Consider the following 24,476-nt stretch of genomic DNA (forward strand, 5'->3'; position numbering starts at 1 on the left):
ATTTTCCAACTCCATTTTAACAACATTTCCTATGAAATAAATTTTAGTTTGTATGCAATCAAATAATTGCTCTCTATATCCTATTTTTACTTCCATTTCAGTCTATTTTACATTTTATTATGCACATACAAATATATATGTACAAAATAAACAATGATTTAGTATTTATACGGTATATTACATTACAAACAATTCCCATTATCTTTCACAATGTTCTGTACTCCTTTTACACTAAATTTACCTGTTAATGTGTCGGAACTTCCTGATGCAGCTATTGTTGTTGATGGAACACTTAAATAACTATCAATAGTCTTCACCTGAATATCTTTTGGACTAGGTGTTGTCGATACAGATGAAGATTGTGTATGTTGATTAATTTGTTGTTGCTGTTGTTGAACTTGCTGCTGTTGTTGTTGAGCTTGTTGCTGCTGTTGTTGTTGCTGTTGTTGTTGCTGTTGTTGATTTTGTTGTATTATACCTCCAACAGCAACTGCTGCAGCAGCTGCAGCTGATGAAGCTGCTGTTATTATCGTTGACGATGGTGATGATAATGATATCGCTTGTTTATTGTTCACATTTGTTAATGCTATTTTTTCTATATTACCGACACCTCCTCCGCTACTTAGAGTATTAATACTGGTAATTCCAATACCGATACCGTTAGTGTCACCACGACCATTATGACCAGTTAAGGTTGAACCAGCTTGTTCTGGTATCCATGATAAATCATCATGATGTCCCATTTGCTGATATGCAATTCTACGATTATAACGTAAACGCATATATGATGAATCAGTACTACATGAGCGATCACGGTCAGCACCTTCAGAACAATATCCTGTTGAAAAAAGAGAAAAAAAAGAAAGAATAAGACATGTATAAAATTAAAGGATATGAAAGATAAAAACGAAATGAAACAGAATTTGGGAAGTTGTACACATTATTAAAATTGCTGAATAAGCATTTAATAAAAAATTAAAAACAAAAGAAAAATAAGGATATGTAGAATACAAAGGGAAAGGATATTACGCAAGGATATTTTTTATCGATTATTTTTCCAAAAGTGTTTTTGCATAGAATCAATGTAAATTTCATTTTTTTGCAAAATCAATATAATTTTTATGTTTAAGAATAGGAATTTGTACCTATAATTATGTAAGTTTGTTTATATAATGTGTCTACATGAATAGCATTAAAGCAAATTAAGTTTTGAATTGAATGAATTTTCTAGTGATACGCATTTTAGGTACGAAAATTTTTTTCAGTTTAATAAATGATTGCTCGGAAATTAAACGATAAAGCAACAATTTTGTAATTGTAAGTTTGCAAATGTACTCTTAATCTTGTTACTATAGTAATAAAATACAGCAATTCATTTTGTAAGTGTTCCAATTTAGGCTGAATTAAAAAATTAAAATATACCTTAAATTAAGAAAAATATTTTCATATACACAGAAATGCTTGGCCATGGTGAATTATTGTAAAGAGAAAATTTATTATGCAAGTAGAAATTGCTTTTTACAAATATGTAATACAAAGTATCACAGTAATTTTTAAACAAATTATACAAACGTAAATATACAAACGTAAAATATATCTTTGTGCAATATATAAAATCTGAAAAATAATTAATCCCTTTATGATAAAAGTATAATTTGTATGTGCAGATTTCGATCAATAAATTATTTTTAATTTAATTTGCATTAAAAGCATAAATTAGAAGACTATTATCAAGGCCATTATTAATACCTTGTGTATTATTTTAAAATTGGAAAAAAATTAGTTAAAACTTTAAACACTATAATCAAGCTCAAATTTTAATGTTTAATTTCAGCAATTTTGGAAAATATAGAAAAAGAATGTATTCTATTCTACTATAATCTCTGCTGTGACATTACAAATACACACTATAACAATGAAAATTCTTTCTATTACAATTTCCATGTTGTTTCTTTAATACCCTATAGTATTAAGTTCAAATTTTTCATCCTTAATTCATAACTTATAAATATGTAAATCACTTTTCAATCATTCTTCATAGTATTATCAATCTATCAATTTGTAACCACATCATTTAGTTCTCTTTGATAATTCCAAAAATTTAGTAATTAAATATTCTAATACAATAAACAAATGTAGATAATAATATAATTTTCAATAATTGCTTTGAATTGTCCATTCTTTGTATATGAACACATAAATGCCATAAATTCATATAAGTAATTTTAAACATTTTACTCAGAAAAAATAACTTAATTGGTATGATTTATACAATTATAAATTTAAAAAAAAACAATCATTTATTACATAGGATAATAAGTAACTACAGTAGGAAATAAAAGAATTCTAACATAAAACAAATTTAAAATATTTTAGAATAATCGATAAATTCTAAAGCTAAATCTACTCTTAAACTATATACAACTCCGTTAAACCAATGAATATTTTTGCTATTTAAAACTGATCTTTGCAATTTCAAGAACTACAACTTTTTTAATCGTTAACAAAAGTCCGAATCCTTTAAAGAATCATTTTAATATTTGCATTTGAAATACTGTGTTGCAAATTATTGTTGGATTTTGCAGATCAACAAATGCATTACCTGCTTGCACAGTTTAAAACCCAGTTAATTCATAAATAAGTAAACAAATTTTTTAAATTTTTTGCAAACTTTTCATGTAAATTCTAATTTTTGAAAATTACAAGATAACCCAATATATTAATGAATTACATAGTAGTTTATAAAATTTATCATTGCATTTTCTACAGCTACCTTATAAATTTTCAATAAATTCAACAAATTTAAATGAAAAATTAACGTTGAGGCTTTTAATTTTTTTTTCTACAGAATAATTCTAAAATAGAGCTAAAAATAAAATTATAATTAAATATCCTCAATTATCCAACATACTAAATATTTTAACAAAAAAATAATGAAATAATTACTTAATTAAATGAAATGTCTTAAAACCTTAATAAGAATTTTGAAAATTTTCAACTATTCAAAGTGTTCAAAACCACATCAACTCTATAAGAATTCGTACAATAATATTAAATTTGAAATTTCTTATACACTATAATAAATGGATCAATTAGATACAAATGTTGCACTTAATTTTTTTTGGTTCTGTTGGTCAAAGACTGGTGTCTATATACCAAAATATGATCATTTTTATCAACGAATGTTAAGTATAAGCTTTATTATATTTCATAATTTTGTTTGCAATATTTGGTATACTGGTGCTAGTTTAGCTCTTACATTCATGTCAACATCGGATTTTGCATATTTATTTCAAATATTACCGCATACATTAACAGCATTAACATCTACAATTAAACAAGTAACATTAATATATTCAAGTAATAAATTATTAAATTGGAGAACGTATTTGAAAAGACTTGATCTACGTATCAGTAATAATAATAATAATGAAGGTGATGATGAAAAGAAAATATTAAAGTATCATATAAATTTAGGTACAAATATTGTTAAATTTATTACAATTCAAATGTTAATTACAACAATATTAGTAACAATATCAAGCGTAGCCAAACATAAATTAATGACAGAAATGTGGTTTCCATTCGATTATAAAATTTATTATTATGAATTAGCATTGCCGATACAAATTTTATGTTATACATTGCTGTTCTTTCAAGTATCACCTAATGAAAGTTATTCTACAGTTTATATAATAATGTTAATAGCACATATTAAAGCATTACGTTTAAGAGTTATAAAAATTGGTAAACATTTTTTGTTTGATGATAGACGAAATTATAAAGAATTAGTTGAATGTATTAAAGATCACAGAATCATTCTAAGGTAAGTTAAAATATTCTTATTTAAAACTGCATTGGCAAAATAAAATTTGTCATTTTTGTTTTACATTTTACGTTTCATTTTTGCAAAGTTCATAGAAGAAAGGCATAGTGGGTACTTTTCATTAGTTTAAGATTAATGTAATTATATAGACCTAAAGAAACATACATGCCAAAGCAGTGCCGACATCCTAAAAACAAACCAGATTCGAAAATTCCAATTTCATATTTCAATAAATAATATGAAATAACTAAAATTCAATGAATTGAGGTTCTATTTGAAAATCCCCTCTGGAGAAAAACATCATATACATATATAAATTCAGACTTATACTAAAGAAATTTTAATTAGGCAATAATAAATTTTTTTGGTTCCAAAATTCACTTGTTTAATTTTACAATAATTAAAATGCTTTCCGTTCTTTTCAGAGGTAATGTTTTCTATAATTTCAAATATAAAGATGGAAATAAGCATTATTATAGCAAATGATTTCAATATTTTGGAATAAATTCAATGAAAAATACTTAAATTTTATAATACATTCCTTAATATTCTTTAGAAGAAAAAAAGCTAAGCCAATGCCCATCAATTCTTCTGTTTTTATACTCCTTTCTGTGACAAAAAAACATAAGTCATCAAATTTATTCATTCAATTCAACAAAAATTTTTGTTATTCTTCTCCAAAATGAAATGGCATTCTAAGGTCTTAGAAAAAAAAATATAATATTTTTTATATTTGTGATATAAAAATGCAAATTCTTATGTAATTTAATTTCTTGAAGAATTTGTTAAATTATTTTTTTACTTTATTAAAAAAAAAAAACATTTTTTCTCTGTTTTTCATCAAAATCATCAAATTTACATATTCATACATTCATATACATAAGAACTCTATATTTGTATATAGATTATTTATACAAATATTATATTTATGTGCTTATATATTTTTCATATTTTTCATATTTTTCATATCTTTTTTTTCAGGATGTTTAATGATTTAGATTACGTCATAAGTAAAGATATATTTGTGCAATTATGTCTTATTGGTATTATGTTTTGTATGTCAGCAGTCAAGGCTACAATACTTGAATCATCATATGAAGAGAAAATCATTTCATACATATTTATATTTACTCTATCATTAAAAATATTTCCTTGCTGTTATTTTGCAAATCAATTCACCTATGAATATTCAGAATTAACAACATCAATATATGAATGTGATTGGTTACAACAAAATATAAGATTTCGTAAAGCATTAATTGTATTTATGCAAGGAACACAAAAGAAAATTGCATTTAAAGCTGGTGGTATAACAGACTTAACAATTGGTACAATTATTTCTGTAAGTATTTTCTAAAAAAAAAAAAAAAAAATTAAATTCGTATATTATATAAAGTATTATACACACATATATACATACATAAGTGCAAGTTATATATTTGAATTGAAAATCTTACGAAGTCATCTAAAAATCTTGTAAATTGCAAGATACATAGTTTGGTTAAAAGTTGAACAGAATCTCTTTATTACCTAAGCTAACCTATCTTCTACAGCCCACATTTTCTACATCTCACGTGAAATAAATGAAGACTATATAATTGTAATCATAGTAAATAAAAATGGGGGAATAAAATAAGGTAATTAAACTCTTAATCATAAAAAGGATAAGAACTATGAATTTAATTTTAAAAACAATGTTATAGCAGAGCAATTTTCAACCTAAAATAATGATCTCCACATAGTTAATAGAAATGTTTTACTTGTGCGTTTCCATCATTAATTAATATCACTTACGAAACGATATGCTTTACCTTCCTAAAATATTATATGTTTCTTGTGTTTAGATGTGAAAGGGTGGTTAGGTATTTAATGAAATATTTCGTCTCTGTGATATATTAGTGATGAAAGATCAGTTTTTTGAAACGCTTTTGAAAATTCTCATTATTTTTTAATAGACCTACTTACATAATAACATATTTTGTAAAATAAATCAGAGCAAAATTTTGTAAGTAAATCAGAATATGAATTTTGTGTAACATTCATATAGAGCATTCACTAAATAATATTATACAATTTATATAAAATTAATTTATGTAAATATTTAATACTTGTAATTGATTTGATGTACTTTATAATTTTATAAATATATGCACATATACACATTTATACTACAAGATTTTAATAAATAAAATATTCATAATATGTTTTTGTATATATATATATAAATTTATATTATATTATTTATATAAATAATATTTATTTATGCATTTGTATATTATTTTATTTTCAGATAGTGAAATTTGCATTTTCCTTGTACACAATTTTATCATCATTCGAAAACTTCTAAGATATTTTATTATGAATTCTCTTAAATTTTACTTGATGATGAAGGATTTATTATAACATGAATACGTATAGATTGAAGAATTATATAAAAAAAAAGGATTTTAATATGTAAAAATAAGAATGTATGTGTATTAAAATATACAATTTATATGCACTTAATTCTAAAATATTATGGTGTAAAATGGTATAAAGTTTATTAACACTCAATAATAAAATTATAATCAGTGTTGCCAATTAATATGAAATGTGCTAATTGTTCAAAAAAGAATATTATTTAATTTAAGCTATAAAGAAAAAATTCATTACGGCGAAACGAATGAAATTTTTTACGAATATAAATTTTTGGTATTATGATTAGCGAATTCGCCTAAATTTTAGGCGAATTTTGGATTTAACATTTTGGATCTGGCGAATGAAAGCATTCACCGATGATAATTTAAAATGTTATTCGAATCTCTAGTTCATTCGACTCGCCTAGTCATTCGCTTCACCGATCATAATAAGGGTATTAATAAACTAATTTATTTAGGAATCATTTTCAGGGTACATTTTTGGAGAAGAGAACAATGTACTTCTACATGATTTTAAATAAATAAGGTTTCTATATTAAATAATAAATAAAATTCAAAATTAAAACCAGTTAAAAAAAAAGAAAGCAGTTTATTTGAAAGGTTAATTCAACGTCCTACCTGTTATTTTTAAAGAAAAGTTTTTTTGACCTTTCTAAAGAAAGTCTTACTCAAAATATTTTGAAAAAGCTATTCAAAATAATGTCATCTTTCGTTAAGTCTAAACATCATTTCTATACAATACTTCCAAATCGAAATCCCTCTATAACCCAATTTTTTAGATTTAAATAATAATTACCTGACTCAAAATATTATTTATTTATGCTCTACTTATCTCACATGTACAATAAATATGTATATTTATGACATAACTTGTAATTAAATACATAAATCCCCCATTTAATTAAAATTTCATTAATGTAATTGTTGTTAAGCACCTTAACGTCTCTAATATAGAGCTATATATTATAAAATTCCTAAGGATATCGTATTAGCAATCATTTATCTATATGAACAAATGTATAATAAACGGATATGAATATTTCCAATTTAAATAATTATAATTATCAGGTGTTAAATTACCTTATAAATCTGTTAAATGAACTTTAACACGCAACAATCGAAATTTTGTTAAGCGAAAGGGTTAAAACGGTTTTTTTTTATTCTCGCGTAACATTCTCTAACACTTTTATTAATTTTCACATCGTATATAACATTATATTAGCGCAGTATTAATTTGATAGTCTATTACTTTATACCTTAAATTAAAAAAAAAAATCGTACCTAGCACCAAATAAATCAAATAATAAGTGAACATCGTTTAAAAGCAAAAGCAATCAGACCAAGTAAAAAACATGATTAAAAACCTATTTAAAAGAAAAATCAGAAAAAATTTTGATTCTAATGAAGCTTTTAAAAATATTTGGCTAATATGGAAATTTTTTGGAATTAATTTCTGTATAGAAAATCCAATTAAAAAAATTCTCTATTTAATTTATGGAATTCTTATCAATATTTTCGTAAACGTTTTTTATGTTTTAACATTAATTGCTGCAATGATTGAATCAAAATCTCTTACAAATTTAATATCAAGTTTAACAATATCTTCATCTATAATTACAAGTTTAATTAAATTTTCAATAATTCATTATTATCGTAAAGAAATATATAATTTTTCGTTTTATGTTAAAGAACTTGATCTCAAAATTATTAAAAATTTTAAAGAGAAACAAGTTTTAATTAAAATTATTCGACGTTGTGGTCTAGCATTTATTATTTATAATACAGTTAATTGTTTAGCTGGAATAATACAATTGGTTCAAGCATCAATTAGAAGGGAATTAGCTTTAGATGCAAGATATCCTTTTGATACAAACAAATATTTTCTAATTGCACTTTCCCATCAAATAATAGCAGTAATATTATGTATATTGCAAAATGTTGGAAATGATATATTTCCTCCAACATATATTGCAATTCTCTTAGGACATATGAAAGCATTAAATATTCGTGTATCGAATATTGGTAAAACGAATCATAACCGTAATAAAGAGAACTATAATAATTTAATTAGTTGCATCAAGGATCACAAAACTATATTAAGGTAAAAATATTTTTATTTAGTTCAATGTGCTACTTTATATTTTATGAGAATATTTACTTTAAAGCGATAAAAAAGCTCAGATTTGTTAAAAAAAAATTAAATATTTAGCAACGATTTTAGAACAATTATGTTTTTGTTCACATAATAATATCAAACTTTTTACAATTATCTCTATCACTTAGTGATTCGACACTCAGAATAAACCCCGTTAATTCTCACCACAAGCATAAAACAAGTATTAAAACAATAATTTGGCATAGACAATATAAAAGATTTTTTCGTAACTTAAAAATTTTCACTTAACATTTTTCCTAATATAAAATCCATCTAATACTAAATTTTCATTGGTAAAAATTTATTTAATAAATTGATATAAAAATAAAAAATTTATCAATTCCAAATAAAATATTTATGTAGAAAAATCTTTAAATAAAAATTTAATAAATTCTAAATACTACCCGTATAAATTATTTGCATTCAATTAACATTATTATAATAAATTAGCATATAAATGCAATTATATTGAATAAGAATTAAAACTATGAATCAATAATTTATTCAAGTGTATATTCGTACATATCTAGTACAATTTTATATACAAATTGAATTAAATAAAATTAAGATGATTTTATAATTGCATCAATAATTGATTTTATATTTAAATCGCTATTAAAATTCAGTAAATTTTCATTCTCATATTATGGTTTTTAATTGTTACAGAATCCCTTTTTTATTTTGTATATACATAATTAACATTTAATTTAACCTATATTTTAATTTATAAATTTTACTACGTACAAACATAATGTAAATAATTTATAATAAAGCTCACAATTAAATTACTTTTATTATTAAAATTTTGCAAAACTTACTATGTATTATTTAATTAAATTTAATGAAACTTATATCTTTTTAAACAAACAATATAAATGTATTTTTACTTTCTTGGCACTTGAATCATGCATGAAAATTACACATGAATTGAAAACAATTACGATTTGTTTACTATTTAAAAAAATTCCTATTTGTTTACTAAATTTAAAAAAGAGATGCTTACTAGCTTACTAAATTTAAGAAGAGACATTTACTTAAAATCTCTCAATGTACAAATGATTTTGGTGCAAAACTGCGTAAAACCTCTTTGAAAATCATAACTCTCATCTCAAACCACAGCTCTCTTACATGTGTTAGACAATATATAACATGTCATTAGTTAAACTATATTTTAAGCATGAAAATAATTTGTATGTTAATTTATTTTAGCATGTTCAATTTAATTGGCCCAATAATTGGTCAAGTGACATTTATTCAACTTGTTGTGACAGCGTTCATGTTTTGCATATCAGTAATTAATATTGTTTATCCGGAAACGAGTAATCCAGTGAAAATAGCATTTTTAATGTATTTATGTGCAGTAACTCTTGAAGTTTTACCATGTTGCCTTTTGGCTAATGAATTTTTATATGAGTCTAGAAATTTAACAACAGCAATTTTTAATTGCAATTGGATAAATCAAGATTTAAAATTTCGTAAAGTTTTAATCATTTTCATGCAGAGAAGTCAAATTGATAACATCATTATTTCCGGTGGCTTGATACCATTGTCTATTTCGACATTAGCTGGGGTGAGTAGTAACAAAATTTTAAAAATAATTTAACCAAAAATTTTTAACTATTTAATTTTTAGATATTTAAATTTTCATTTTCTTTATATACGGTTTTTACACAAACAAAATCATTAGTTTAATAAGAAAATTTGGCTTTATATTGCTGATTCAAAGTCAAGTTTTAAAAATAAAATGCACAGATATTTTAAATGTTTTAATATTCACTTTGTGATTTTATTTTAAAATAATATTCATTTTTAAAATGTATGTAATTTTAATGAATAAAGCAAGAAGGAACTTATGTATTCAAAATTCACAGTATTTATTCAAATTCCCTGATCTACATAGAAGAATATCGTCTCTTAATTTTAGAAATTTAAATTTTGAATCGTGAAATTTGCTTTAAACGTTTTACAAACTAGTAGTTTCTGGAATAAAATTAATTTCAATTTCAGAAAAATATTGACTCAAATTTAGGAATTATTTTGAAAAACGACAAACAGGGGTGCTTATCCAGAGAAGACTATCACAAACAAAAGTTATAAAATAGGTGTATGTATTAAATTACTTTACAAACAGGGCATAGTTTTTTATATTTAAAATTACTATAAAAATGACTGTATAATTACCTGACACTGAACTAGCGGCAGATGTTCTCCTCAATGAATAACCACCATCAAATGATCCAGGTATATCCAATAAGTCAACTTGTGGATCACAATCACATTGTTGATCGAGTGGTGGTTCATAAAATACCCGCTTTAAAGCATTTAATACTGTTTCTCCATCAGTAAAGACACGATACGTCAGGAGGAATGTATTTAAGAAATCGATAGAAAGAAACCGAAGATCTAAAACAACAAGGATAAAGTATTATTGAAAATTATTAAGTTAAAATTCAATTTAGTATAAAAAATAGCAAATATTAAATTTACCTGTAAGTCTTTGTAAAAGTCTTTCAGGTGTAGCATAGCGTACTTGTGGAAGTTTACATGAATTCAGTGTTCTAGAAAATCTTATATCTACGTCATCCTTAAATAAACGAGGATCTGCTCTCAGAGCATGATGATGTGCTATCGAACCTGTATTTATTAAAGTTCATTGTTCAAGAATTTTACAAAAAAAAAAACGTCAAAAGCAATGAAAAAAAAAATTCAATTAATTTCTTTTTAATTCTTTAATCATTATTAAATTGTACCCTTCACCTCCAGATGAACCTAATAATCCAGGTGAAAATAATGAATGCAAATGAATATTGTCCATGCACTGTGATATATCTGATATCCATGCTTCTTTATCTTGCACAGTTGCAGCTATTAAATGTATACAATGCCGTGCACCACTTTTACTATCAATTAATATTTTAAAATCACGATGACTTGGAGGATTATTCAATGATTCATTAACACTAAGACAACTGCCACCATCAGTTTGATGAGATGAAGTATCTGTTTATTAAAATATGAGAAGCAGGATATATTATATTCTTGAGTTTCAAGAAAACGTTTACTATTTACCATCCTCTTCTTTTTCTGAATCACTAGGATCTTCAATTAGCGTTGCATCAGCTAATGGAATTTTGCCAACATCAGGAACTAAATGTAAACGACCCCCGGAAGTTCTGCATTATAAAAATCAAAATTATATTATAAAATTATTGTATTTTAGAAAACTTAAGAAATTTTTGAAATTATTTATGTTGTATTTACCTGGTTGCGATGATAAGATGATTTGAAAATAAAAAACACTGCCGTACAGTTTCTCTTTCACTTTTAAAAGAAGCTAAACGGCTTCGTATTCGTCCTTTTCCTGGTGGCACTTGAACCAGACTTCCTATATTATGGATTAAAAAATAAAAAAATTCAAATTCACAATAATCATTACATACAAGTTTGTTAAAAAGTTCAGACGGAAACCAAATGTGAAAAACTTAGCTTTCAAAACAACTTTTATGCAAATTAATATTATAAAACCCAATGCAAAAGCTTTTACAATCTTTCTTCAAAGTAAACGTTATTTATATGGCTGTTCTGTAGTTGAAAAAATTTTAAAATGTTTTGTTGAGTATTTATGGTTCGTATAACAAAAATTTAATTTAAATAATTCTACAATGTCGTAAATATTAGTAAAAGCTTTGAATAGTTTAAGCTTTAGAAAGTTCAAAATTACTGTTATTTTAACAGTTATTCCAAAATATAAAATCGAGAACACGAACCAATAGCTTTTAAATGTTAAAGCTTTCATATTAAAAGAAAATATTAACCAAAAAAAAGTTATATGAACTTTTATTCTGAACACTTTTTTATGCTGAAAGAAATTTTTCTTTTTTTTCATATTTACCTTGTCGCACAAAAACCTGATTGACATCTAATAGAATATCACAACCTTCTACAATCATACGTTCCACAGCCAAATTTTTTCGAAGATTTTCAGTTTCCGAAACTTCGTCATGCATCTGCCTTGATAAATCTTCAAGTTTTTGTCTTGCATTTTGTAAACTTTTTCTTTCAACATGGTCATGAGGTGTATGTGCTAATAGCTCATGTAATGTTATAATATACCGTGGAATCTGCATTATTATAATTACAAACGAATAGATATATAAACATTATAACATCATTAAATATAATTTTATATTATTAAATGTATATTATAAAATAAAATATATGTAAGTAATTGTTGAATGTTGAATATAGTGTTATACATAGTGCCATATGTAGTGTATATAAATTTTATATAACATTGTATTTTTTATTATGTAGTTATTAGAATTTCATTCATTTGTTGGTTGGTTGGTTGGTTGGTTGGATTAAGGTAAATACAATATAATTTAATGCAAGAGAAAATCCAAACACAAAAAAAGAATATAAAAAAATAGAAGAATAGAAAGATATAATTAGTATTTAATTTAGCATAGAAAATTTATTTTATTTTTTTTCTTCAAAAAATAAAAATTATTCTGTTCTACAATATAAATATAGAATTGAGAATAGAAATGAGACAGTATTGAAGACGACAAAATAAGAAACTTTTAGTACGATGTTTTTCTATTCTTTTTTCTTTGTTTTTGCGATTTTACACAATATCCTTTTGAGGGAAAAATCATTTTGCGATGAAAGCAAAGTTGATAAGTTAACAGTACATAAAGGTGATTATTAAATGATTAGTTATACAATTGTTATAGAATAAAGTAGAGATTATAAACTGATTTAAAAAAATAAAATTTAATTACAATATTATTATAGTTATTGTTAAAATTTATCACGATATTTTATTCAATCATGAAATTGTTTACAAAATAAAAGGAATTTTAGTTATATTTTAACAAATTAGTGATTCGAAATGTATTTTCTTTACCATGAGGAATATCATTTGAGGTGATCATAATTATTAAATTGACAAGGGGAATATTATTTGATGAATTCAAATAAATTGTTAAACTATTTAATTAATAACATCTTTTATGAGAAAATATAATTTATAAGTATTGCAATGTAATTGTAGACTTATTAGATATCAAACAGGCAAGTTAGATAATATTGAAAAATAGTCAAAATGATTACGAAAACTGATTGCTATGAGAAGATATTGTTTGTTACTTTCTTATTTAATTTAAGGAAAGGATCCGGACCCACAAGGGGGAGGGGGACATTAGATTCTAATTCAGTGCACTGTTGTCCCAGTTGGCAGAATATGTACCACATATTCTATTCAACATAGGATATGTAGTATAGTGAATAATGCTACAAAATAAAAATGTATGTATATTAAATCACCTGATGCATAGGATATGTTAAAAATGTTTCTAAACTTCGTCCTTGACATGCCGGTTTTGCTTCCAATCTTTTCAATACGGTCGCAAAATTGGGGTTGCTTTTACATTCCGTTAACACTTGCAAACTATAGTGATGATTTCGTACATATTCTTGATATATGCTTAACATCGGTAAAAGCATATCGAATAAATCACCTAATATATATAAAAATTATATTTAATTATACATTCATTTTATTTTCAAAAAATATTACTAAATGTTATAAAGTTAAAATGTAATGTATTTCAATAATGTCGAAGAAAAATTTAGTAAAACAAGCTTAGCTTTGTGTGTATGCTGGGTCAGGTTATTTTCGCACAGATTTTGAAAATAATATGTTCTCACATATTATTTTCAAGGAAATACAAATTATATAAATATGTAGTCATACTGCGGAAGGGACGAACGGATCCCTGTTTAATAGCACTACATCATTTGGGAACCAATGTGCAAACAATTACAAAATGTTAATCTGCTTTAAAGTACAAAATTTGCTTAATTTTTATTCTTTATAACGGAAATAGAAAAGATCGCAAAACGAATTTTTGCACATATCATTGTCTGCCGATGATTTTCTCTTCTCTTTCTTTTCAAAAAAAAAAAATTATATTATTTACTTTTTCATAATTTCATTTGCATGTTACTTTTTCTTATTTTTCTCATTATCATTCTTCCCGATTTCGCTTTTCCTTTTCTCGAGTCCCTTTATCAACTTTAGTTTATTACATTACCACAAGCCGCCTTTATTTTAACGTTTTAATGACGGAAGGCAGTCGTCTCTCCGCTATATTTTTCTTTTCTTTATTTACCTAGACGAAATGGCATCGCATTAGTTAAAGTGTAAAAAATAATTTAATATAAAATAAAGTGAATTAAACACCATCGTAGTTGCGGTTAACTTAAATAAAAGGAAAGGAAAAAAATGATTTTTATGAATAGGATTTTATCCAAAATATAAAATTAATGAGATGAATCCATAAAAAAAAGTAGCTGAAAGCTATGTGTGCGTTGTGATGTAGACTGAAAGAAAAAGTAACATAAATTTTGATAAAAGACAAACTTCACATCATCTCCTCCCACTTAATGAAAACCACAGTTGCCCATTCATTCATTTTTAATTCTTCTTTACTTTTTTCAAGGTTCTTTTATAAAGGTTTGAAATTAAGTATTTATATAAAATAATGGTAATTAATGATATTACAAGCTGTCCTTAAACTAAATCAAACAATCAAAGAGATGGGGTACAGAGGACTTTTCGAAAGTTAGAATAATTTTTAATTACTTATTAATTAAATGTTTTTGAATTTATCAAATAACATTATTTTAAAAATGTGATCATAATAATTATATAAACCAATTTTGTATAGAATAACTTACCTAAAACTAATGTCGGCCACGATTCCAAACGTGATGTTAAACCTTTTAAAAATATTTGATGTAAAAATAATACTGTTTCTGAATTTAAAAATATTGAATTAACATCTTCATGTGAACATGGTGGCCTTTTTGAACTAGCTGCCATTCGAAATGGTCTTAAAAAACACGACACTAAAATCTAAAACAAATAAATCTTTATAAAAACTCTGAGTTTACTCATTTTGTAAAGTGAATATCCGACACCGCGGGTTTCGTTTCAATGAAAATCAAGAATTCGTCAAGAATTAGTAATTTTTTTTTTAATTAACTAACTCGTTCCATGGGAACGAGTCGTATATTTTAAAATAACGAAAACTCATTTTACATCGAAATGAATTCTTTAGCAACGGTACACAATAATATGAAAGATATTTAAATTATTTGCTTACTTCTAATTGTTCCATATATTCTTCTTCAGCTTCAACCATACTAAAAACCAGATGGTTTCTTTTTCTCATACTTTCGGCATGTGGTGATTTAATATATTCTTCAACTATTTGTTTCCATCGCCTTCTGCATAACCAGCCACGAAAAAAACTTTGAACCTTCGAGATATATTTTATAAAAAGGCAAAAAATTGAGATTAAAATACATTTTGTAAAAAAAATTTTCAAATTTTAAATAAAAATACTCTCCGGGTTTAGTTTCAAATGCATACAAAAGAGAAAGACGACAACTAAGTTTTTTTTGTTTTTTCTTAAATTGTGAATTATATTTACAAATTTTAAATCCTTAAGTCGGCAGAAGAAACCCAAAAATAACATCAAAATATTTTTTAATTGACTAAAAATCAGGGCTCTGGTTCAATTCAAATGGATTGTTTAGATGTTTTTTACTTTGGAGCTTTAGGACATGCTCTGGTGCTACACTGATGAATAAAAGTACCCGATTTGAAGTTATGGACACAAAAGAGATCGATTAGATAGTTACTAACTCTAAAGTTTCTTTTTCAATTATTCGAAGCATTGTTGAAAAATATTTTTATAAGCCAAATTTTTACTCTCAAAAATTATGTGAATTTTATAAACATAACCGAGATTAGCTAACGATAATTGTGCACATATTAAAATCTTTATGGATATTGTCAAACATTATCAAATAAACCAGGCTAAAAATTATTTAACCATATGTATGTGTATGACAAATCTATAATATTCATCTAAAAATACAAATTACCACATATACATTGAAAAATACATAATTATATCATTCCAATTGCGAAAATAACAAATTTATTTTTGATTACACACAAAACTGTATTCTGTCTGTATTATCTATCCTTAACATTAAATTAAAAGCAATAAACGAATATAATCTTTATTAAAGCACGTTTCAATTCTCTTTTAAGTATATGAAATGGAAAAGTAATTGACTAGAAAAGAAATCTTTAAAACGCACTTGGGATATCTACCACATAAAATAATACTTCGGATAAAATACCGTTTATGTTAGCTTTTTCTTTAAATTTATAATCCTGAGTGATTTTATATAACATATTACATGTATATTAGGGTGGATCGCCAGTTTATAGAGAGGAATGAAAATAATTTATTAGTATTGCTATGGCTTTATTATTTTAAACTTAACATATAAATTTAAATTAAATTACATATGGCACATGGGTTTCAGAATTTCTAAATTCCCTTGTTATATGTAGGTTTTATATAATTCTGTTATTTATATAATATTACAAATTATATAAACTAAAAAACAATTATAGATCACAAAATACTTTTGCTTCTTATTTCTGTATTATTTATTTACAAACTAAATGATACATAAAAAATGTCAGCAGCTGTTTAGATTTCGGTTTATTGTTCGTTTTAAATCAAACTAAAAAACCATACTACCGTATACCGTGTTACCATGCTACTCGAATCCCTACGCTCTAATTTAACTTTAGCAAACATATTTTCATTATTATGCCTGAAAAAAAAACAACTCGAATGTTCCACCCTAAGATATTTACATAAATTAAATAGCGAACACAAATCCCTTATTATACGCATATAAAAATGAAAAATGATAAAAAATTATATGGATCTCATATGAGAACAGGTGACCTAGGATTTACTGCCCATACTGCATTGGACAGACATTAATTAAATAATGTGCTTCAAATGCACATTCAAGTTTTTTTCTGATTCTCTTATACATACAGAATAAACGAATTTAATTTCAATTATATTATGTTTGTAACTTTTTCTGTAAATTAAAAAATGCTTTCTAACTAAAAAATTATACACTTATTTCTGACTTTCAGAGTTTTCACAAAATTAAATTCAATTATTATTGCACACTCCATTTAATAATTTTTATCGTTTTATTATTCTAAACTTACAGATCGAATCTATTTTTTTATTATTGTATTTGAAATATCAATATAACTTTTACAATAACTATAATAAGACTGAACAACTACTTTAGTTTTTTAAATACAATAACTTCCCAATGATTAAATTTTGTTAAAAATCTGTTACTGTAATATTATGTATTATAAATAAAGAAACAAATTTAATTTTCCAGTCTACTAACATTTTTTATATAATGCATGTTTATTTCATCTATAATAAATTTAAAATATAAAAAAAAATTGAACACATAAGAATACAAGCATTTGTACAAATAGAATGGAAAAATTCAATTATTTCATTCAATATTAACCAATTATTTAATAGAAATCAAAACTTCAAAATTGATTTATTGAATTAAATTCACAAAAATTTTATTTTATATGCACATACAACATTGTAATTTATTATCAATTATGAAACTCGTTACCGATGGTCATATACAGAAAAAAACAATCGTTACAATGGTTTTTTCTTGAAAATTTTCCAAAAAAAATAAACCATTAATCAAACGTAGTAGTGTGCCAATATTTCTTTTGATACTACTTTAAAAATTTATGTTGTTATTTATACCGAATGGGTCTGCAATATATAATAAATGATAACTTGGGACAATCATATAAAACAATATACTTGAAAACTTTGTTTGCTTTTAAACTAATTTAATGTCAATTTTTGGTCTTTGATAGTTTTAATTCCTTCATATTCACCCATTCTTTAAACAAATTGAAACACAAGTAGTTTACAACATAAAAGTTTTGATATTATCTCACAATAAATTTCAAAAAATTTTCTTTTGTAAATTGTAAAAAATTATTAAATTTGTTGTATCGATATGTTAACTGCTTATTTTTAGCTTCCCTACAAATACAAATACAACATATTTTTTGGTAAATAAGTAATAAAATATTTTCTTTTCCTTACAAATTACATATTCATGGAAAGGGAAAGCAAAAAAATTGAAAAAATGAAAAACAAATACCTTTTCATATTAAATTTTCATTCTTACCTTTTTTATTTTACGTAATTCAACAGAATCTTGAACTTGAGAGCATAGTCCTGTTAAATTTGTATTCTCATCACTTTGTGGTGGTTCACAAACAATTGCGAAACTTTCACGTCTACTTTCACGAGTGCTCGATACCGTTGATTTACATTCTTTTCGTAAAGCACAAATCTGTAAAAAGAATTTTTTTTGTAATAAAATTAACAAAAATAAATCAAATAAAGAAAAGAAAAAAAATTAATGAATAAAATAAAAAAGTAAAAGTAATTTCTAATATCTTTCAGTTAACCAGAATAATTAAAGTTTCAAAATACTTTTATAATTTATATAACAAATATACATATACAAAAGGTATATGTACACAAAAATGTGAAAATATTGGTGCTTATGGTCAAAACAAAATAAATCAGTTCTAATACTTTCACTTAAATTTCATTTTAAAGATTTAAGAATTTGAATAAGAAACAGAAAATTATTGTTAAACTATATAGTATCAACACATTTCTTTAACAATGCCGTAAAATATTGACTTTTTCTCCATATCGACAAATTCCCTTAGAATTTTCGAATTATTAGCTTTAAAAATCTAAAAATTAAAAATACAAATCTTTTTTAAAACAGCTTAACTAGTCAAAATTAATATTCTAAAATTCTCTCAAAGCCTTTTTCCTTAAGTGATTACAGGACGAAATCAAAAAAGTAACAACACTTTTAAAATCATGATTAAAATAAGTCGTCAGTTTGAAACAATAATAGACTAGTTATAATTCTGATAAAAATAATTCTGTAAATTAATTTCTACCAGACATAAGTTAAAAAACAGAACACAGAATTAAATTTATCAGTTTAAAAATTAAATAATTAAAATTTGTTTGTTCTAATAATAAGTTCTCATTATAACATTTTCAAGGTTGATAAAGAAAATTGTACCTAAAAGGTGTTTATTTAAAATTTTCCAGAAGTGCACTTTATTGTAATTAAATTTTTACCTCAAATAAATTGCATCGGAACTATGCTTTATTTATAATTTGCAAATATAATTGCATTTTATTCAAACTTAATTCAAGTGTATATGTACTCAAAAAATTCATACATACATACATCATATGCATATAAATAGTTCATTTAGATCTTTAATGAATTTTTTAACACTTTTACAAAAAAAACTTTGAAAAAGTGTGTTTATTACTTATTCATCCGCCCATCCGTCCGTCCGTGGACATGTTTACAAAACTTCTACACCCTTGAAGATAGAAACTGAATTTTCAAATGTACTTAGATTTTTATTTTGGCAGAAGAAAAATAGTATCTTGCTTCTTGTACCACGGCATACCATATTTGAACAAAAACCGGTAAAATTTATCGTTATCCAAAAATCCGTTTTTTACATATTTTTGATATCGTTTTTCTTCTAGAGCTTGTTCCACAATTTTAAATTTACAAAAATCAAAATATTTACAATCTAAACAAATATTCTAAAAACATTAAACTGCATTTGAATAATGAAATAAAATTTTCAATCTCACCTCCGCTCTTAATTTCTTTATTTCCGATGCTAATTCTTCACAATGTTGTGTATATTGCCATTTTGCTGTTTTTTCACTTTCAACAACTTGCAATAAATGTACATGTTTTTGTTCGAGTTCTTCTTTTTGCAATAAAAGTTTATTGAAGCTAAAAGAAAACCCAAAAAAAGGAAATGGATGAGTACATAAAAAATAACATAAATAAATAAATGACGTTAAATATGTATTAAAAAAAAGAGCTGCAAAAAATTGATAATTTTTCAATCAAACGGTTTGATGAAACAATAACAAATTAATTATTTTTTCCTATGGTGTCGAAGAGATTAAATTAACAAAAGCGAACATTTATTATTATTTATTTATGCCTTAATGAAATTACCTGGCCTCCCGTATAGCTATTATCCATGCAGAACATTCAGATTCAGTATTGGCTCTTAATTCATACTGTCGTTGATTTTCACGTCTAAAGGATATTGAAAAGCAATGCTGAAAATTAAAAATGACGAAAGAGTTATTTTTCATTATAATTGTTGTAAAGAAAATTATAGATTTGATTAAATTTTTGTGTTCTAAAAACTTAAATTTAATAATGAATAAACACATCACGTCATTTTTTGAGAGATAATGTGATGACAATAAAATTTAATTAATTTAGAAGTTATTTTTTCACTCCTAAAGTAATTAAACTTTATTATCAATGATAAAGACATTCAAACTTTTTAAAATTCATATTCATATTTGCTTTAAATTTTTTGGTACTCTTACCACTGATGTTATTATTTATAATTTTATAAGTATTTCAAAAGGGTATTACAAACTTTATATCAATAAATAGAGCGGATCGTACGATTTTTTTAGAAGTTCAGATACAATATATGATCATAGCAAAATATGTAAATGTATGACAAAGCTGCTTTTAAAGTAACCCGGAAGAGGTATAAATGATTTAAAAAATTTGGAAGTACTTGCTTTGACTGAAAAGATATTTTCCGCCAAAAAAAAGATATTTCCGTCTTAAAATTTGTGATTTAAAAGCAATTTTATAGACCTTCCCTAAATTCCCTAAATTCACCGGCCTATATTTTATTTTCGTATTTAACCATTTTAATTTCTTGTAATCAGTATACAATTATAAAATTAATTAATTAAGTTATTCTGGGAAAACTTGGTTATTCACAGAAAAATTTTTAAAATAAAAAACAACTTCGTGGTGAATTTTTTACCCTATCAATTATTTTGTTTTTTTGGTGGAAATCTTTACTGCGGTAAGCCCTCTATAATTATAGCAATAGAAAAGAATAAGAAAACTCAATTATGTAATTGAAATTCTATATTTTGCGGTAATTGATTTTATTTTCGTTATGACATAACGTTTAATAAATAAAATTAGCTGTTTTTTTTCAAAAATTTTATATTAAAATTAAATAATTTTATAAATAAGCTAGCAATAATTTAACACAATTTTTGAATTGAACCGCTTTTACTTATGGCATATGTGAAATTTAAAACCGACCAATGATTTATAATATAATTAAAGTTAATTACTTATGCCTGCAGCGTGTAGATTTATTTATAAATTATTAAGACAAGAATAACCATTTTTCTATATGTATAACGCACATATTACATAAATAATTTTCGGGTTTTTCTTTAATATTATTCCTGAATAAAAGGAAAGGAATAACCATATAATTGTGAAAATTCGTAATACACTTGTTGAGTAATTAAAACCATTTTAAAGTATATTTACTTTTACTTTTGTTCCAATTACGTTCATTTATTTCACTCGTTAGAAATACCTCGCTCCAAAAATATCTCATGTTTAATATTGTTGATGTATTAACTTCATCAAGAAATAATAAAAACCAGGTAATTTAAAAATCAAAATGCATTAATTCTTTAAATCTATTATATAAATCCGCTTTAATTCGATTGTTAGGAAAAGAAAGAGTAAAATAAAGAAATTAAAAATTAAGTTCTGAGAAATATACAAAAAAATAATGAGCTCAGATAAAAGAAAAACAAAGCAACTTTTTATTCAAAATAAAAAAAGAAATTGTCTTATTTTCCACTTCAGTTAACCGAAAAAGGAAAAGAGTAAGCGAATAAACAGATATTAAAATTATGAAAGTTATTTTTTTTTCATTCGAAAGGATATCATTTTTTAAGGCGCAGGAAAAAAAATAAAATCAAAGGATCGTATGTACACATTTAATACAGTTTATGTCGTTCTATATCAAACGTGCTTATGTTACAGGACACGAATGTTCAATGCACACTTAATGTTAAATGAATTCCAAGATATAAAAAAAAATGTTCAAATAATTTGAAAATATGAAACTTTATAAAAAAATTCTAAGAAATATTCTATGAGAAACTTTTTTTGTTCTTTTGAAATTTACAATAACTCTTAATTCTATTTGATGGAAAATTAATTTTACTTGATGGACATTTTTCAACATTTGTAAGAATTTTTTTTTACCTATTTAAAAGAAATACCTAATATGTATATTTGAAAACTCCAAAACTTATTAAACTCACATCCTTCCAAAATAAGCGTAAGGCTTGATTTGAACGACATAAATTTTATTTGCTATTTTTTATACTTAATTTAAGTAAGTAAATTAATAACAAAAAATATTTTTTAAATTCAACATCTATTTGTTGTTATTAGGAAATTATATAAAAAAATTTATACATAATTTAAGTTTAAGCATTTTGTACCTACATACATAACTTAAATTTCTAAATTCTTTAAAGTAAAAATTTTTTGTGCCAAATAAATCATTCTAAATATTTAATTTCATCCGCAACGATTTTAATTCTTCAATATTATATTTTGAATTTTTGTGTAATAATTTTCATTCTCGCTTATTTTACGCAATATTAAAAATAATTTAAAATGAATACAACTAATTTTCATGAGCAATTAAATTAAACCATACGCAATTAAATTAAACCATACGCATATGTCAAAGCTGCTATTTCTCATCATTAATTATAATAGAGCCGTGTAATACAACAAAAACATTTTAGTGATGCAGTGTAATAAAGCACATGTGAATCATAATAGGTAATATGTAGTACCACCCAGTTATAAAATATGTACTTGCAAACAATTATCTACATATGTATGTACATATGCATGTATATTAATGAAAAAATCATTTAAAAATAATTAATTTTTATTTTCACGCTCGCATGCCTCTTATATTTTAAAATTAAATACTATAATTACCTGTAATTTATCTTCTTTAGATGCTTTAGAGCCTTGTCCAGAACCAGATGTTAATGAATTAATACATGATGGGGCTGAAACTAACCTTTCACAATAGCAACCTTCAAGAAATATTATACCAGATGGTCTTTGGCACGCTTCGTTTTCGTAATAAAATAATAAATTCTGTGTTGTGATAAAACAAAATATAAATAATTAATTAACACAATTGAAATACATATGTATGTACATATGGTGAATAGAAAAATAAGAATAACAATAGTAATAATAAAATATTAAAAATATTAAAAATGAACAAGTACCTACAATATTTTATTTATACTATCATGTAAAACTGAAAAAAAATGGTACTATTCACTTAAATTTAACTTCCTAAATAATTATTTATCATCCATTTTTATAATGTCCTTACATTTCCTTTATTAGGGAAAAAAGAAATGTAAGAAAACTTTATTGCACAATGTCGTCAGTAAGTATAATTACCTACCTAAAAAAGCAAGAATTATGCTTCATAAATGGGTATACATATAACTTTGAATTAACTTATACTCATTCAATTAATATTAAATTAATGTTATTTAATCAACAATAAATTAATGGAAAATCGTAATAGATGTATGTCCTACTTTAAAAGTAATATTTATTAACACATGAATTGAACTTTACCTGATATAAAATAAACCATCTTAGTTGCCATTTATTGCTATCCGATGTCCTTTTGTGCAAGTAGCCATGCTGAAATAGAATAAAAAAAAACCGAATTAATAAGAAACTAAAAACCAACTTTTCTATTATTGTTTTAATCCATTTTCAAACACAAACACGCAAAGCCTTAACAATAAAATAATTCTTGAAGTAGCAACAATGAAGTTATTTTTAACTTAAATTTTAATTTAATGATTTTGGAAGACTTCAGAAAATTGAGAAGGATGAAAAAAGAAACTTCGAATGTTTTCTCAAGCTTAAGATTTTTCTGCAAAATTTAAATTTTGTTTCAATCAAATATTAATTTTTAATTGAGCAGGAATCACACATTGTGTAAGTTAGTTAATTTGAGATCATTTAAAGAACGGAAAACGTTCTCACTTTAATTTCAAACTTTGAGAAGAAATTAATTAAGTAGATAGATCCATTTATATAATAAATGATATTATTTCAGATTTTTAATGTAAAA

At 24.3% G+C, this 24,476-nt stretch overlaps 1 protein-coding gene across 6 annotated transcripts in view; it reads right to left on the reverse strand.

Moving 5' to 3' along the window:
* Positions 1-24,476, reverse strand: part of LOC129616211 (ras-specific guanine nucleotide-releasing factor 2-like) — a 169,442-nt gene that overhangs the window by 56,514 nt on the left and 88,452 nt on the right. For 5 of the 6 annotated variants that reach the window (XM_055531719.1, XM_055531722.1, XM_055531721.1 and 2 more), the window contains 15 exons: positions 23,969-24,037; positions 23,303-23,467; positions 20,444-20,550; positions 20,065-20,212; positions 18,542-18,709; positions 15,571-15,726; positions 15,143-15,320; positions 13,727-13,920; positions 12,291-12,519; positions 11,660-11,783; positions 11,468-11,571; positions 11,156-11,398; positions 10,886-11,032; positions 10,580-10,801; positions 242-838 (listed from right to left, as the gene is read on the reverse strand). In XM_055531719.1, coding sequence (XP_055387694.1) covers positions 242-838; positions 10,580-10,801; positions 10,886-11,032; positions 11,156-11,398; positions 11,468-11,571; positions 11,660-11,783; positions 12,291-12,519; positions 13,727-13,920; positions 15,143-15,320; positions 15,571-15,726; positions 18,542-18,709; positions 20,065-20,212; positions 20,444-20,550; positions 23,303-23,467; positions 23,969-24,037 — 2,851 coding nt within the window. Of the gene's footprint in view, positions 1-241; positions 839-10,579; positions 10,802-10,885; positions 11,033-11,155; positions 11,399-11,467; positions 11,572-11,659; positions 11,784-12,290; positions 12,520-13,726; positions 13,921-15,142; positions 15,321-15,570; positions 15,727-18,541; positions 18,710-20,064; positions 20,213-20,443; positions 20,587-23,302; positions 23,468-23,968; positions 24,038-24,476 lie in introns of those variants that run through there. The other variant, XM_055531723.1, reaches the window with a different exon arrangement.

Source organism: Condylostylus longicornis, unplaced genomic scaffold (genome assembly GCF_029603195.1).
Source record: "Condylostylus longicornis isolate FDR11 unplaced genomic scaffold, ASM2960319v2 ptg000163l, whole genome shotgun sequence".
Classification (NCBI taxonomy): domain Eukaryota; kingdom Metazoa; phylum Arthropoda; class Insecta; order Diptera; family Dolichopodidae; genus Condylostylus; species Condylostylus longicornis.